This window comes from Gastrolobium bilobum, unplaced genomic scaffold (genome assembly GCF_033153095.1).
Source record: "Gastrolobium bilobum isolate Gb01-03AN ecotype WA unplaced genomic scaffold, APGP_CSIRO_Gbil_v1 utg18566, whole genome shotgun sequence".
NCBI lineage: Eukaryota > Viridiplantae > Streptophyta > Magnoliopsida > Fabales > Fabaceae > Gastrolobium > Gastrolobium bilobum.
In genome coordinates, this window is record NW_026899779.1 from 463,488 (window position 1) to 478,493 (window position 15,006).

Here is a 15,006-nt window from a genome sequence, read left to right on the forward strand (position 1 = left end):
AATATCGGCTTGTGGCCTGAATTATTTACAAAAAGTAAAAGCCTGTCTTAGCTTGATGGCCTGTTAAAAAAAAAAGACAACAGAATTCCACAAAAATTCATAAATTCAATGTATATCCAAATAAAATATACAATCAACAACACTAATAATTTCACAAAGATTCATAAATTCAATGTATATCCAAAAAACATAATATAGAATAGAATCATTCAAAAAGTCTACTTAACCAATAAACTAAAATAGTACAAAATTCTGCAAATCCAAAAAGAACAAAAAAACTACAAATTCTGCTTAAACAATTTAATATACTCATATCAACAATTTAATATATTGCGATGTTGCCTCCTCCTACATAAAATACAAAAAACAAGTCAGATTATTTTTGACATTCAATTATAATATCATAAGATATAAAACAATTTAAATTAAGAAAATTAATACCTTCTGCTTTTTCTTTATGCCATACTTATTACGTAACCAATCTGCACTGCAAATTAATGCTTGAACTGTATTTTCTGCCAAACTTGCCCGATAAGCATCAATGACTCTTTTTCCAGCACTAAATGTCGATTCAGATACGATTGTAGAGACTGGTATTGCTAATATATCTTTTGCCATATTTGATAAAATCCTATACTTCATGCTATTGTTCTTCCACCATTCCAAGGCATCAAATGAAAGATGAGAATTATCCTCACTTATATAAACATTCTCTTCAAGGTAACACTTTAACTCTGACTTAACTGAATGAACAGATTCCCTTGCACGTATCATGCTCATGAGTTGAGCAAACCCAGATTCAAAATCTTGTGAAACTTTAGTTGAGGGAGTAGAAGAGAAAGATCCTTCCACCCTAGTTCTGACATCTATATTAGAGGAAGATTCTTGCAAATAATCATTGTAAATTTCTTCTAAAGCTTGACACACCTTTTCTATGTTTACTTTGGCATCAAAATCTGATTTGTAAATAAGTGGGAAACAAAGGCTTACCATTTCTAATTTACACCTTGGGTCCAAAATACTAGCAATGACCATCAACAAATTGCATTCCCCCCAATACTTATCAAATTTCTCTTTCATAAACCTTGTCATTCTTCTCATAAAATCAGAACTATCTTCAGCTGCTTTATTAATCACTACTTTGACCATATAAACTTCCGGAAGATATAAGCTTGCTGTAGGATAATCACTACCTAATATGATATTAGTAGCATGAGAGAATTTTTTTAATAAATGACATACCTTATCAACCTTTTCCCACTCTTCAATAGACGGCAAACAATTGTAGTGTGGGTCTCTTTCCTTGTATTCTGGAAAAACATCTTTAAATCTTGAAGCAATATTCAACATTTCATAGGTAGAATTCCATCTAGTGGGACAATAAATCACTAGCTTTCTTTCTTTTATACCCATTTGCTTAACAATGTCAGAGAAAGTCTTTAATCTTGAGTCAGAATGATTAACATATTTGACACTTTCTCTAACATTCTTAATGATGTCTTTAATCTGAGTAAGACCATGTTGCACTAACAAATTCAATATATGTGCACAACAACGCACATGAAATAACTCCCCACCAAGAACTAATTTAGTATTTATTGACATAGTGCTTTTCATAGTTCTTATGTGTAAGAACCCGCACCGTTAATTAAGGTATTTAATTAATTAATTATGTAAAAATAGGAAATGATTCCATAATTGACCCTAATAATTATTATGAGGCTTTAATAATTATAGTAAGTGATTAAGAATGCTGAAAGTCGCTTTTCGGAAGAAAAATGCAGATACCGGTTCTGCTAGTCGGTATAAATGTGTACCAAAAAAGTATTCCGGAAAATTATAATAAGTGCTTGCTAATTACTAGAATAATATGTAGGACTTGTAAAACGAGTTTCAAGTCCAAATAATGAGAACTGGTGCTAGAAACCGGTACTGGCTTTGAAAAGTGCGTATCGAAAAGGTGCTCCAAAAATTATAAGAAAAATATGATAATTCTTGTAAAATTAAGTAGGTTAAGAATCCAGAGTTTGAGATTAAAATGCTAAGCGTAGCAATTAAATTTAATACTGTGTGTTTAATTGTTAAACCACTATATATAGCCTTATGATTGGCATATAACCCTAGGACCTCAGTTTTTGTGCGTGAGAGTGGCTGACCAGAACCTTGAAACACTGTTCCATAGGCTTCTCTTCTCCTTTCTTGAGGTTTGAAGCCATTTTCTTCACACTTTCTTCTTGTAGACACCTTGAGTGAGTGGGAAACACTATGGTGAGTGTGTTGAGAGCATCATTCTGGGTTTTTACCTCTGTTTGGAGGGTCCTTGGTTGCTGAATTTGGGGGTTGAGAGTGTTGAGCCTTTGTGGTGGCATTTTGGAGCTTAAAGAAGCTTCTTTGTGAAGAAAAGACCAACCTTTTGTGTTGCATTTTCGTACACCTTATTTCCAGAACCTGTAGAGGCAGTGTGGTGAGCTCCAAGAGCCAGATCCTCTGTTTTGAGCTTTGGTGAGTTGTACCTACCTTGAGCTTGTGTTTTAATGGGTTAAAGGTGTGATCTTTGCATGTTTAGTGAGTTAACCAAGTAACCAACTGGGGTGTGGACCTTAATCAGTATAAAGATGCATGCTTTAACGTAATTAAGTGTTAAAAATGAAACCTTGGAAGGATATCTTCACGAAATGCATTTTCTGCATTCTGTCGTGAAATATCCGGATATGTGCCCGTGAAATATCCGGATATTGGATATCTGGATATGGTATCTGGATATGTGATATCCGGATATGAGTTTTGGGTATCCGGATATTAGATATCCGGATATGGAATTCTGGATATCCGGATATTGCATATCCGAATATGTCCAGTGAGATATCCGGATATTGCATATCGAGATATGGTCCCGAGGAATATCCGGATATTATGGGTTTGCGATGAACAGTAGCGTACTGTTCATCCAAAACTGATGTTTGGGTTTGTGGACCCTAGTGTGATGAAGTTGAACTTCTGTAATTAATTATCTAAGTCAGAATCTAAGTGATTAAGGGCTTATGGCTTGGTGAGAAGCCTTAAGACGTAAAACGTAATAAAAGGCGTTGTCTTTAAGTTATATACTTGTAGAGTATTATTGTTGATGAGTTATTGGTCCATAACAGATTGTGAATCTGCTGAGTTTGGACTTTGAGCTGTGGACTCTTGGTTTTTGGATAGCTAGTTTACAAGGTAAGCTTTCGTGTCCTCAGTTTAGCCATGTTGTGGTTCCACCATGTCCCATGGGGGTGTGGTTATATGCATGCTATGTTACATGCTTTGAACGTTTGAAATGCTGTTGAGCTTTATGTGTAATGGCTTTTAATATGCATGTGTTGTTTCATCTTGACGGTAAGCCTGAGTATGTGGCGTCGTACGATATGGTGATCCGGGGTGAATGCAAGTGGCGTCTTGCACTATATGTGGGTATTTGGCGTATATAAATCCTGCATTTCTCTGGCCAGTAGAATAGAATTGACACACATGACATGATTATCTGTTGCATTGCACTAATTTAGAACTGACGATGATAAACTGCTTTTGAACTTAGATTGCACATGTAAGTGAGCTTGGGGTGGAAGATCCTTGAGGACCCCTTGTCTTACTGAGATTTCTTGTTTAGAGATCTCACCCCACGTTTGGAGAATGCTTATTTCAGGTTCAGGTAGTATGGTGACTGATGCCTCTGGCGGCAAGAGGCCAGAGCTTAGCTGATATTGATATTATGCTGTATTGCTGCCATGACTAGTTTTGGATGCTGTTTATGTTTTCCGCTATTTATGTTGTTGTTGTTGTTGAGACTGATGTTGGGCGTGTTGCCTTATTTGAGTGAGCATGGGGATTGTCCATGACACTTTATGTAGTACTTTTAGATAGGAGTTGTATAAACTGCTAGACGGTCCGGTCTACGTTGCTGTAGTTCCGTGACTAGAGCCACACTTTTATTATCTATGTTATGAGGTATTTCAGTTAGCTGTTTTATTGCAATTACATACAGGCAATGTTTTATTAATTGATTAATAAGCAAGTTGGTAATGATAATGACATCATAATTGAAAAGAAAAAGATATTCCGCATTTTTAATTAAGCGCAGCTTAATACGATAGTATGATAACATTATCGGATATATACGGGGTGTTACATTATGCATACGTCATTGTAGGCAGCATTGTCCACAGACACAGAAAATACCTTATTTTCGATTCCCCATAATTGTAGACATTTAAGAATTGCATCTGCAACATCGACTCCACGCCTTGGAGGTGGCACTTTCACAAAATTCAAAACTCTTTTTGTAATTTCCATTCCGAATCAATGAAATGGCCTGTAATCACCATATATTCAGCTATTTGGTGGTTAGACTTCCACATATCAGTGGTGATGCTAATCTTGTTCACCCTCATCAATTGTGCCTTTAGCGATTTTTCAGCCTCATATAATCCAATGCAATCATTTTTTATTGTATGACGTGACACTTTCTCAAAATCAGGATTTACACACCGAAACACTCACCTCCAGGTAGTATCCTCGACAAAGCTAAAACGATTCTCATGAACCATAATAGCAGTAGCAATACATTCTCTCATTTTTCATTGGAACACTTTCTTGTAGGTGAAAGGAAAGGTTTCACTGTAGAACCTGAAGGCTGAAACGAAAGAGTAGTTTGAGTGCTTTTCTTCTTTTCGGATTGGGCCAATTTTTTTTCAAGCAACTTGTTAAATGCCTCTTTAGATGGCTTGTGCTTGCTCCTGGCCCACCACGTGCAAATTTGGCTTTACAATGGTTGCATACTGCCTTAGGCCCAACATTGGGGATGTCCACTTCATGAAAATCATCCCACACCTTTGATGTTTTCTGCCTTTTATTTGTGGTGCTTGCATCTGCATCTTGTGTTGGTGGTTCTTGTCCTTGAACATCAACATTATTCACTGCATGTGAATTAGAGGCCATTTACCTAGCAATAAAAATATCAAATTTCTCTTCAGGTCTAAACAAATATTGCAACATACTCATCGTGATGTTATTATAATAGTGGCTTGGATTCACATTGAAAAATGATATATTGAGAAAAAAATATTCACATTATAACAGTGGCTTGGATTCACATTGAAAAATGATATATTCATATATCTGTGCAAGCCTGCATATATATAAGATAACCACTTTATAAATAGGGGTGATACCAAATTTGATACAAACACTTGTGCCTGAAATCGGGATTTAAGTTCACATAAACAATGCAATATAATATCGCACTCAGATTTAAAGATACACGAATATTATTTTTTATCCAATAGAGACAACTCTTTTCCATGGTTCCTAATTTCCTATGTATGAATTGACTACTACATTAACGGATCCCACAACGTATTCAACCAAAAAGAAAAAATAATAAAATAGCAATTCGGTGATGCAAAACTCCACTGCATATACCAAAGTGAAATTCATTAAAATAATAAGTAGTGGCGAGGTGGAAGACAATCAACATGTAGAACCTGTTTATCATTCTAGTCCACCTGCTTATAAAAAGCTCCAATCTTTTCTTTCAGTATCTTCGGATTCAACAATGGAGTTTTTCGAGACCAAGAGTTTCCGGCGTGGCCTTGCAGATCTGCGTTTGTTGGGGACGATTACCTGGATCGATTTGGGAGAACTTGGTTGAGGAGAGAGAGAGCGCCTGGATCGATTTGGGAGAACTTGGTTGAGGAGAGAAAGAGCGCATAGAGGAAGGTTGAAGTAGATGGACTTTGTCGACTTGTCACAGACTCACGGTGAAATGGTTAATATAAAATAATAATAATAATAATAATGTAATGATGGGCCAGCCTCCGAGGCTCCAAGGTCGGGCTCACACATGGAAGCTTGAGGCCTTTTAAATAAAAAGGCTATTAATTGAGTTCAAGTTTGAGTCCAATTAATAAAAATGAAGGGCCGGGCCAGGCTGAAGCAGGCCGGGCCTAAGGCCCCTGACCTTATTACCACCCCTACTCACCACAGCTCCCTTGCCTATTTCACTTTCTCTATTCACAGCGTTCCATGTGACCTCATTTGTAACTGATTGTTGTTTGTTTTTTCCTTCATTCGTCTCACTGCTTCCTCCTTCATTTGGGCTCATCTTATTAGATTGGGCTACATTGATTCTCCCTCCTGTTGGGCCTTCCTGCGCTTATAATATATATTAAAAGGTTCCAGGGGCCCATCAACACTCCCCTCTGGAAGAATCAGCTTGTCCCGAAGGTGGAAAAGAGGAAATTGTTGTTGGAACTCCTCCAAATCCTCCCATGTGCAATCATAGTCCGGACGTGCCTCCCATTGCACCAACAACCCAATTTTTCCACTTATCAACTTCCTAGAATCAAGAATAGCCATAGGTTAGACCCTCATCTCCAAGGTATCATCTAAGCACCTTGGTAACGCCAATATTGGTACTACTGGCTGCACAACACATTTAAGTTGAGAGACGTGGAATATGGGGTGCACCTTTGAATATGAAGGGAGATCTAAGCGATAAGCCACTGTTCCCACGCGTTCTATGACCTTAGAAGGCCCATAAAAACGGGGACTTAATTTCTAGTTAATCCTTTTAGCTAAAGAACGCATCTTATAGGGCTGTATCTTCAAGAACACACTCTCTCCTACTTCAAACTGAACTTCCCTACGTTTTTGTTTTGCTTGAAACTTCATTCGTTGTTGTGCTCGATTCAAATTCTACCTGATATCATCCATCACTGCATCACGGGCAGCCAACCATTGATTTAAAGCATCCACTTGAGTGCTTCCCTTTTCAAAACGAAACAATGAGGGGGGTTCCTGGCCATACACAGCCTTGAATGATGTCATTCCAATTGATCTATTATAAGATATGTTGAACCAAAATTCAGCCCACGGTACCCACTTAGCCCAGCCCCTATGATGCCCATTAATAAAACATCGCAGATATGTCTCAACAGTCCTATTAACCACTTCCGATTGCCCGTCTGTTTGTGGATGATAAGCGGAGCTGAAACGTAGTTTAGTACCTGAAAGTTTGAACAATTTCTTTCCAAAATATGCTCATAAACACGTGGTCTCTATCAGAGATAATAGATTTGGGGAAACCATGGAGACAGACAATCTCCTTTGCAGACAACTCCGCTACTTCTTGAGCATGATAAGGATGGTGCAGCGTTAAGAAGTGTGCATATTTGGTCAGCCTATCAACTACCACCATAATAGTATCAACCCCTTGAGATTTGGGCAAACCCCCAATAAAATCGATCGACACGTCCTCCCATGCTTTTTCAGGTACAGACAGTGGCTGTAATAGTGGGAAGATTTTATAGTACTTTGAGATTTTTATTTTATTTTAAAAAATAAAATAAAAAATGTTTGGTGGAAGTGTGAAACTGGGACACTAGAGCATTATAGGAGGGTTTTGGTGTTTACAGGTGGGTCTTTCAACATTTAATTGTAATAATTAATAACCGTATTATGATTCATTCAAGAAGGTTCTTGGGGTTTTACAGGTGGATAGGAAATACAGCCACTACTGCGAACAAATGCATATGGTGGTGAACTCATTTGATCTGGTGATGGGTTTCGGTGCTACGGTTCCATACACTGCGCTAGCTCAGAAAGCAATGTCTCGTCATTTTCGGTGTCTAAAGGATGCAATATCAGCGCAACTGAAGCAAACTTGTGAGATGCTGGGTGAAAAAGATGGGGTGGGAACTTCAGGTTTGACCAAAGGAGAGACCCCAAGGCTTAAGATGTGACGGCAAACAAAACAGAAAGAAAAAAACGTAAGAAACAACTGCCACGTGGCCATGTTAGCGCCAATTCAAAATAACACGACAAAAGATGTGTTATAGCAGTAGGGCACCCGAGTGAGACGGTGAATAAATGGCATTTCTCAAAGCTATGAGACGCCCCTTTTGAGCGTCACATGTGACGCCCCATTGGGGCGTCTTCCCTTAGGGTGAGACGCCTCAATGGAGCGTCACAGAGTGCAATAGATCTGTAAATACTCCTCAAACTATAATAAATGCGTAATTATTTAATTAAATTGCAATAAATAAATTTTTTTGCCAATTTTTTTCTTTTCATTTTGAATCTCGTGCTGATTGTATTATAATATTATTATTTTTAACTTCTGTATCTCAGAATATAAATTTAATACACGTAATTCAAGAAATTAACAAAATTAAAATTTAAAATAAGCACAGTTGTTTTCTTTTTTATCTTATTTTCGGCATAAAGACAGTACATTTAACATGTACATCGCATATTTTATTTTTAAGTCCTACCAGTTGCCTGAGTTATATATAATTATTTAGCAATTAGTATAGACACATAAAATTATACTAAATGGTGGTAGCTCAGTTAACATATAGAAACTGAGCAGGTGGGGTAAGAGCATGTGTTCGAACTTTTCCAGTACCACCTTTAGGAGGAATTTAAAGTCTTAATCCTAGATCCGTGCCGAATCGGACTAGTCACGAAGTGAATCGATGGAATATTTCCAAAAAGAAAAAAAAAATATGGGTAAAGTATTTCTTCATTGACATCAAAATTATGTCGTTTTGAATCAACGAAGACATAATTTTAAAAGAATTAATGAAGCGTGTTTTGATAAAATTCATATGATAAATAAATAAATAAAATTACAGAAACACCATTCATTAATTCATTCAAAACCACATAATTTGAATATTATCGAAGATAAGTTAACTCTGAAGAAATACTTTATCCTTAAATTATACGGAAAAAAAGAAAAGTAAACACCTGAAATGAATCTGTATCAACAACAAAACAAGCATTGTATTTCTCCAACTTTCTCCATGTTTTTCTAGCCATGTCACCTTCAGACATTATCAGCTTTTTCTGCCAAAAATAGCTTCTGTTGTCACTAATCTAATCCCCCTTACCCATATCTCAGCCATTTCAATCCCACCTTCACATACAAAATGAAACTGCTTACCTTCTGTAGTTATTACATGGAACATTCCTGGGTCATCAACATCAAACTTTTTTCTGCGGTTCCATCGAAAACTTTTACTTGCTCCAACCACAGCCTCTTTACAAACCACTTTTCTCTTGTTTGATTTCCCCCATTTTAGAATTCCAGCATCCTCCACCATTACCAGTACCTTGCTATGAGGTGACCCTTTACCACACTTTGTATGCTTCATCACATTAGCCCCATACAACACTAATCTTCGAGCTTGCTCATCCATTATCACACGCTCAGCATCATTTCCTCTACCATTTTCTCTAGCAAGTGAAAGTGCTGTCTCATGTTTCTCATTCTCAATATAACATTTGGCATCATGTGAGATCAAAAGCTTACACATATCAACATGGCATCCTCTTGCCGCTAACATCAATGGGGTATATCCATGTCCATCCAAAGCATTAACATCGTACCCTTCATTTAATAGTTTATGAGCACTATCTATGTCCCCATAGCGAGCTGCAATGTGGAGAGGTTTCATCTCAATGGAACCATTGCGTCCCTTTTTCATTGCATATTCAATTATCACCTTGTGAAACACTTCCCCATTTGGGTTCACTTCTATGAGATCAAGTGCTGTCAAACCATTCTTGTTTTTAAGCTTAGCTACATCAGCACCAGCATAAAGAAGCAACTTGAAAGCCTCTACACTACCATCTGCAACAGCTATCATTGCAGCTGAAAATCCATTGCTGTTTTGCTCATCTATATCAAAGTTCTTGTTTACAATGAGTTTCTTCAAACCCTTTATATTATTTGCATGAGTTACAAATAACAAAGTAGAAAATCTAGAAGCATTGCTTGATTTAACAACCTTTCTGGCTCTGATAACATCCAAAATTACTTCATGGAAGACTTCAGTCCACTGAAGAGAGTTTGCAATTGAAGTTGCACATTGACCAAATGAATTTACCAATCCCAAATCAGCACCTGCTGATGCTAGGACTTTAAGGCACTCCTCATGTTTATACCTTATGCAGATCATCAATGCTGTATCTCCAGATTTTGTTTGGGAGTCCAAGTTACAACCAGCATTAATTAGGCTTTTAAGAATGTTACATGATCCAAACCTTGCAGCCATGTGAATAGGGTGTACATTGGTTTCTTCAGTAGTTTGCACTGCCAATTCAGTAAATTCACCACTATTTAGAAGTATAGTTACGGCTTTTTCATTGTCACAAACGATGGCATGGTGCAAGAGAGTCCTCCCAATATGCCAACTATTAAGCGAGCAGGGGCAGCGTAGCATTTGCAATATGGAACCTGTGGATTCAAAATACTCCACAGCACACCACGTGATTGGATAAGCCTCAGCTAGTCCAACACCTACACGAGATTCTTCTCCTGTATCCGTTTCCCATGACCATGCCCCCAGTTTCACCTTGATATCACGCCTTACCCCAACCTGTTTCCAAAATCAGAAAATGAATGTAGAAACATATATATTGATATCAATAGTTAATGTAGCTAAAGATGATGCTCATGCCATTTTGGTTCACAACTTTCTTCCTTGTTGGAATATTCAAGTGTGGTGAGTCTCACATTAGTTGGTAATGTGCTAAGTTAAATATATATAAATGAAAGAACTCATGAACCCAATATCTTAAGGTTTTGGGTTGTAACATGATGCGGACTCATTTGATATGGTGGTCTAGCTTAACCCATTGGTGATGGTCCCTCGTCATGGACTCCTCCCGGAACCACCTGACAATTGTATCAGAGGCAGGTTAGACTCGAGCTAACCAAGTATTTATCAATGTTTGGTTTTACATTTAAGAAGGAGCATATCTATGCTGGATTTCATAGGACCCTAAACCCTATATTTAATTTGAACACAGTAATTGTTTTCTTTTGCTCCAAGGTGCTACTTTAAGGTGCATCTTGGCTTTTCTCAAGCAAGAGTAATTTCGCAAATTGACCATAATGAATACATTTTGATTCAATTCAACTCTATATGCATCAGTGCAAATGCCCCTGACTCCCTCTTCAAGGTTAATTAATCAATGGAATCTCCTCAATGATAATGACATACCCAAAGAATCAAAAAGACATGACTTGTAGTGTCTTATAAACCAACACCATTATTACTTCAAGAACCTAGTACATGTTTATCCTATTTGTAAGCCAAATGCTCACCTGCAAGAGTAATCTGACAACATTAATCTGTCTGCTGACAACGGCAGCAAATAATGCATTGCAATCAACATTAGCGTAAAGAAATGGCTTTGAAGATTGAAGCAAAATTCTATCAATTGCATTGACATCCACTCCGTGCTGCGAATGTACAGAAACAATGTCATTTAATAATCAAATATGAGAAGAGTTATATCGACAAACTTTTTTTTTTTTTGTAAACTTACAAACTACACTATGTCTTACCAGTAAGATTTTACTCAAGAGTGTCTTACCGGCGAGACATGGTATAATTTGTAAGAGTTTATAAACAAAAAAAAAAAATTTGTAAATATAACATTCCTCGTCAAATATATCACTTTACATTTCTTTTTGCATAGTTGAGCTACATTTACCATAGCTCATATAAAGCATAATGGGATTACCTTGATGAGTACATCAACAACCTCAATGAAGCCTCTGCAACAAGCAGATACAAGGGCATGAACTGCAACTTCAGGACGGATCATGTCAGACTGCATGAGTAGTTTAGCAAATCTGGGCCGTCCAAAGTGGCTTGATTCCATTAAAGCCTCCTCACATGCAATTTGTGATGCCCCATTATTGATAAGGACTTCCAATACTTTTAGATGGCCTTCCCTCACTGAAGCTGTTGTGGCATAGCCCCGGAACAATTTCATATTTACACTAGCTCCAGCACGCTATCAAAATGAAAATGTCAAAACTAAGTTAAAAATAAATTTAAGTGACAAAACTAAGTTAACAGGGTGTAATACAAAAAATAAAATGACAAAATTCAAATTGCATCCTGCACTGTCACTATTGACCAAACAATAAGATGTCATGGACTAACTTAAACACGATAAAATATAATTTCTCAAACATATGACATTACAACTAATGTTATAGAACTTTTTATAATTTCAGTGTGTAAAAATTAATTCAGAGTTAAAAAGCAAATTTATAAACAAAGAATTAAATAAAAATTATTGTTCCTAGCATCTTCCAGTAAAGTAATGTCAGACAAGATGTCTCATATATTGATAAATATCTCAAAACTATATTAAATTTTTTTGGTACAAAAAATTTAAATGGCTTTTAATGTCGGATAGCTAGATGAAATTTGAAACGTGACCAATTACCCGAAAGAATAAGGATGACAAGAGACCCCAACATAGATGTAAGAAATAAAATCCAACCAAACTCGACGTTTGGCGGTGTAAGCTAAATCAATCTATACACATTACATAACAGCTTGCTTTGCAAGTCTTTTCACACACTTAATTTTGTGTAAGCGTTAAATTTCATTAATCCAATCATTGCTTCATGTGTAAATTAGACATTGATAAATATACAAATGACTCTTTCAACATCACAATTTTGTGTACGGATTCATCTATTAAACATTTTTTTTGGTGAAACAATTAAAAATATTTTATATACCCTGTTCTTATGGAATTGTTACATGCTTGCATGCAACTCCAGAAAAGATTAGTCAAGAAAAAAATGTGCTTTAAAGAGTAACATAATGAACTGAAAAATATGTTTTGCGTGTCATATACTCATTGGGAGTTACATGACAGGCCGTCATGTATTTAACTGTTTTCTGTAATTGAAGGTTTTTTTTTCACAATTATGAAAAAAAAAATCAATATCTAAAATGTTTAGATAATATTGTATACTACTCAAATCTAATTTAGACTATTTACAGATTAATTTCTTTATTTTCTTATGTTTAATGATTTTTTTATTATATAATATTATTCAGTCTTCTCCCTTTATTTTATATTATATAGATAAAAGGTTAAATTCCTACAATTTTAATAATTAACGGGTATTTGTTCATACCAAACCTTGAAACCTAATTAGCACAGGTTCATCAATTTTTAGATATATCCACTTTTCATGGATCACCTGACTAACCCATTCCATTACTATCGATACAATTTAGTTTTCAAAATTGAAGAAATTGTTAGTCAAGTTACTCAGAATTTAACTCAAATCATCTATGTTATGTGGAAAAATTATTATGTGGTTATGTTATTTGATCATAATCATTCATTTAAAAATTATTCAATTTTTTCTCTCTTATTTCATCATCAATGGATAATTGTGATGAAATAACATAATCATTTTTTCACATGAAAGGATCTAAATCCATGTTACACTGATATTGACACGGGACACGAAATTCGACACGACACGATAATTCGACACGTTAATTCTAAAAAATTGTAAATTTCGATACGTTAGGACACGTTTTGATATTAAATAATACTTTTAATTTATGTAGTATATATTATATTTAATATTTAATAGTTTAACAAAAAATAAAGTTAAACTTATAATACCCATTAATTTTATAAAGAAACATAAAATATTATAAATATTTATATTAAACTCAATAAAATGATTAATCGTAATTCAATAAATCTAATAGTTGAAACTAATAATGCAATGATTTCCAAAAAAAAATAAAAAATAAATAAAATAATGCAATGCAACATTTGAATCTTTTTTTGAGTTTCTGCAACACGTGTCGGAGAGTATCGGGTGTCGGACACGACACGTCAAATTTTTTAAAATGTCGGTGCATTATAGCAAATCATGCATCGAAAGAAAAAAAAAAACTCACAAATCAAATGAAAGTAAATAGAACAACTAGCTCTAATACCCCTTATCACATGACAAGAAAAAAGTCCCACATTAAAAATCACAAAACCGAAAACTTAAATTTGGGGTAGCGCCTAATAAATGTAGCTCACTTGGTAATAAATTATACTTGTGATTAAATTTTAACTCAGAATCAATCTCGTAACCTAATTAAAAAGATTAAAGTTTATAGGATACTATGATTCTCCTCTAAAAGGTAATTAGAAAGAAAAAAGAAAAAAAGGGCAATGATAAGAAGAGAGAGAGGATATTTTCACTACCAAAAATTTTCACTACCAACTTACTCCCTATCTAATCACCATTGGATCAAATAGAGAGAATGTTAAAAAGTTTTTGAAGAGAGAGAAAATGTTAATCCAATGGTGATTAGATGGGTAGTAGGTTGGTAGTAGAAAATTTGAGTAGTGAGAATATCTTCTATGGTAAGAATTACTTTTCAAAAAATCAAAACTGTTCAATATCATTTTAAGAAATAGATCATAAAGAGCAACAACGTTAGAAGTGTTACCAATAGCTTGCGGAGGAGTGTCAAATTCCCATTATGCGCAGCCAAGAACAGAGCAGTGACCTCGGTTTTGAACTCCTCGTACCCAAACAGAACTTGGTGAGGCAACCCGTCTTGCAGCACGATCTCCGTCGTTTTGGACTTCAACGACACCGTTCCGACGAAGTTCACGTCCACAAAGTGATTCGCGACACATGCGAAGGCAGAGTCTGTGTCCCCGTAATTTGCAGCATCTACGAGACGTTGTGACGCCTCTGTTTCATACTCAATGGGAGAAACCTTTTTATTAAACCCCGCACCACAATTCACCAACACAGTCATTTTTATGTTTTTCTCACAGCAATCTCTTCACTCTCCGAACCTATGCAAATTTCGTGATTCCCTTATGATCGAACCTCTGCGTTTTGTTTTTCAGTCTGAGCCTTCGATGGAAACCACGAAGGAAAACAGAGAGGAGTGGAAAGCATGTTTTATAGGTCGAACACTAATTGTCATCTTAGGAAAATCTGTTGCAATCAATTAAATTTTAGGAAAAAATCTTGCAATCACTAAATTTTAATTTGCAATCAATCGCAGTCAAATGAATTTTAGGAAACTCTCCTGCAATCAAATAATTTTTTCACGAAAAAATATATTTTAGGGGGAGGATCAACTTAGGTCAGAATAATAAACGTTGTGGTTG

General features: G+C 35.7%; 2 protein-coding genes across 2 annotated transcripts; both read right to left on the reverse strand.

Moving 5' to 3' along the window:
• Positions 1-234: 234 nt before the first annotated feature.
• Positions 235-4,971, reverse strand: LOC133293428 (zinc finger BED domain-containing protein DAYSLEEPER-like). Its single transcript, XM_061491995.1, has 3 exons — positions 4,813-4,971; positions 442-1,506; positions 235-252 (listed from the first exon to the last, which is right to left on the reverse strand). The coding sequence occupies exons 1-3, from the start codon at positions 4,969-4,971 to the stop codon at positions 235-237; spliced, it is 1,242 nt and encodes a 413-aa protein (XP_061347979.1).
• Positions 4,972-8,873: 3,902 nt separating this feature from the next.
• Positions 8,874-14,645, reverse strand: LOC133293429 (uncharacterized). Its single transcript, XM_061491996.1, has 4 exons — positions 14,328-14,645; positions 11,572-11,847; positions 11,150-11,287; positions 8,874-10,418 (listed from the first exon to the last, which is right to left on the reverse strand). The coding sequence occupies exons 1-4, from the start codon at positions 14,643-14,645 to the stop codon at positions 8,874-8,876; spliced, it is 2,277 nt and encodes a 758-aa protein (XP_061347980.1).
• Positions 14,646-15,006: the final 361 nt, after the last annotated feature.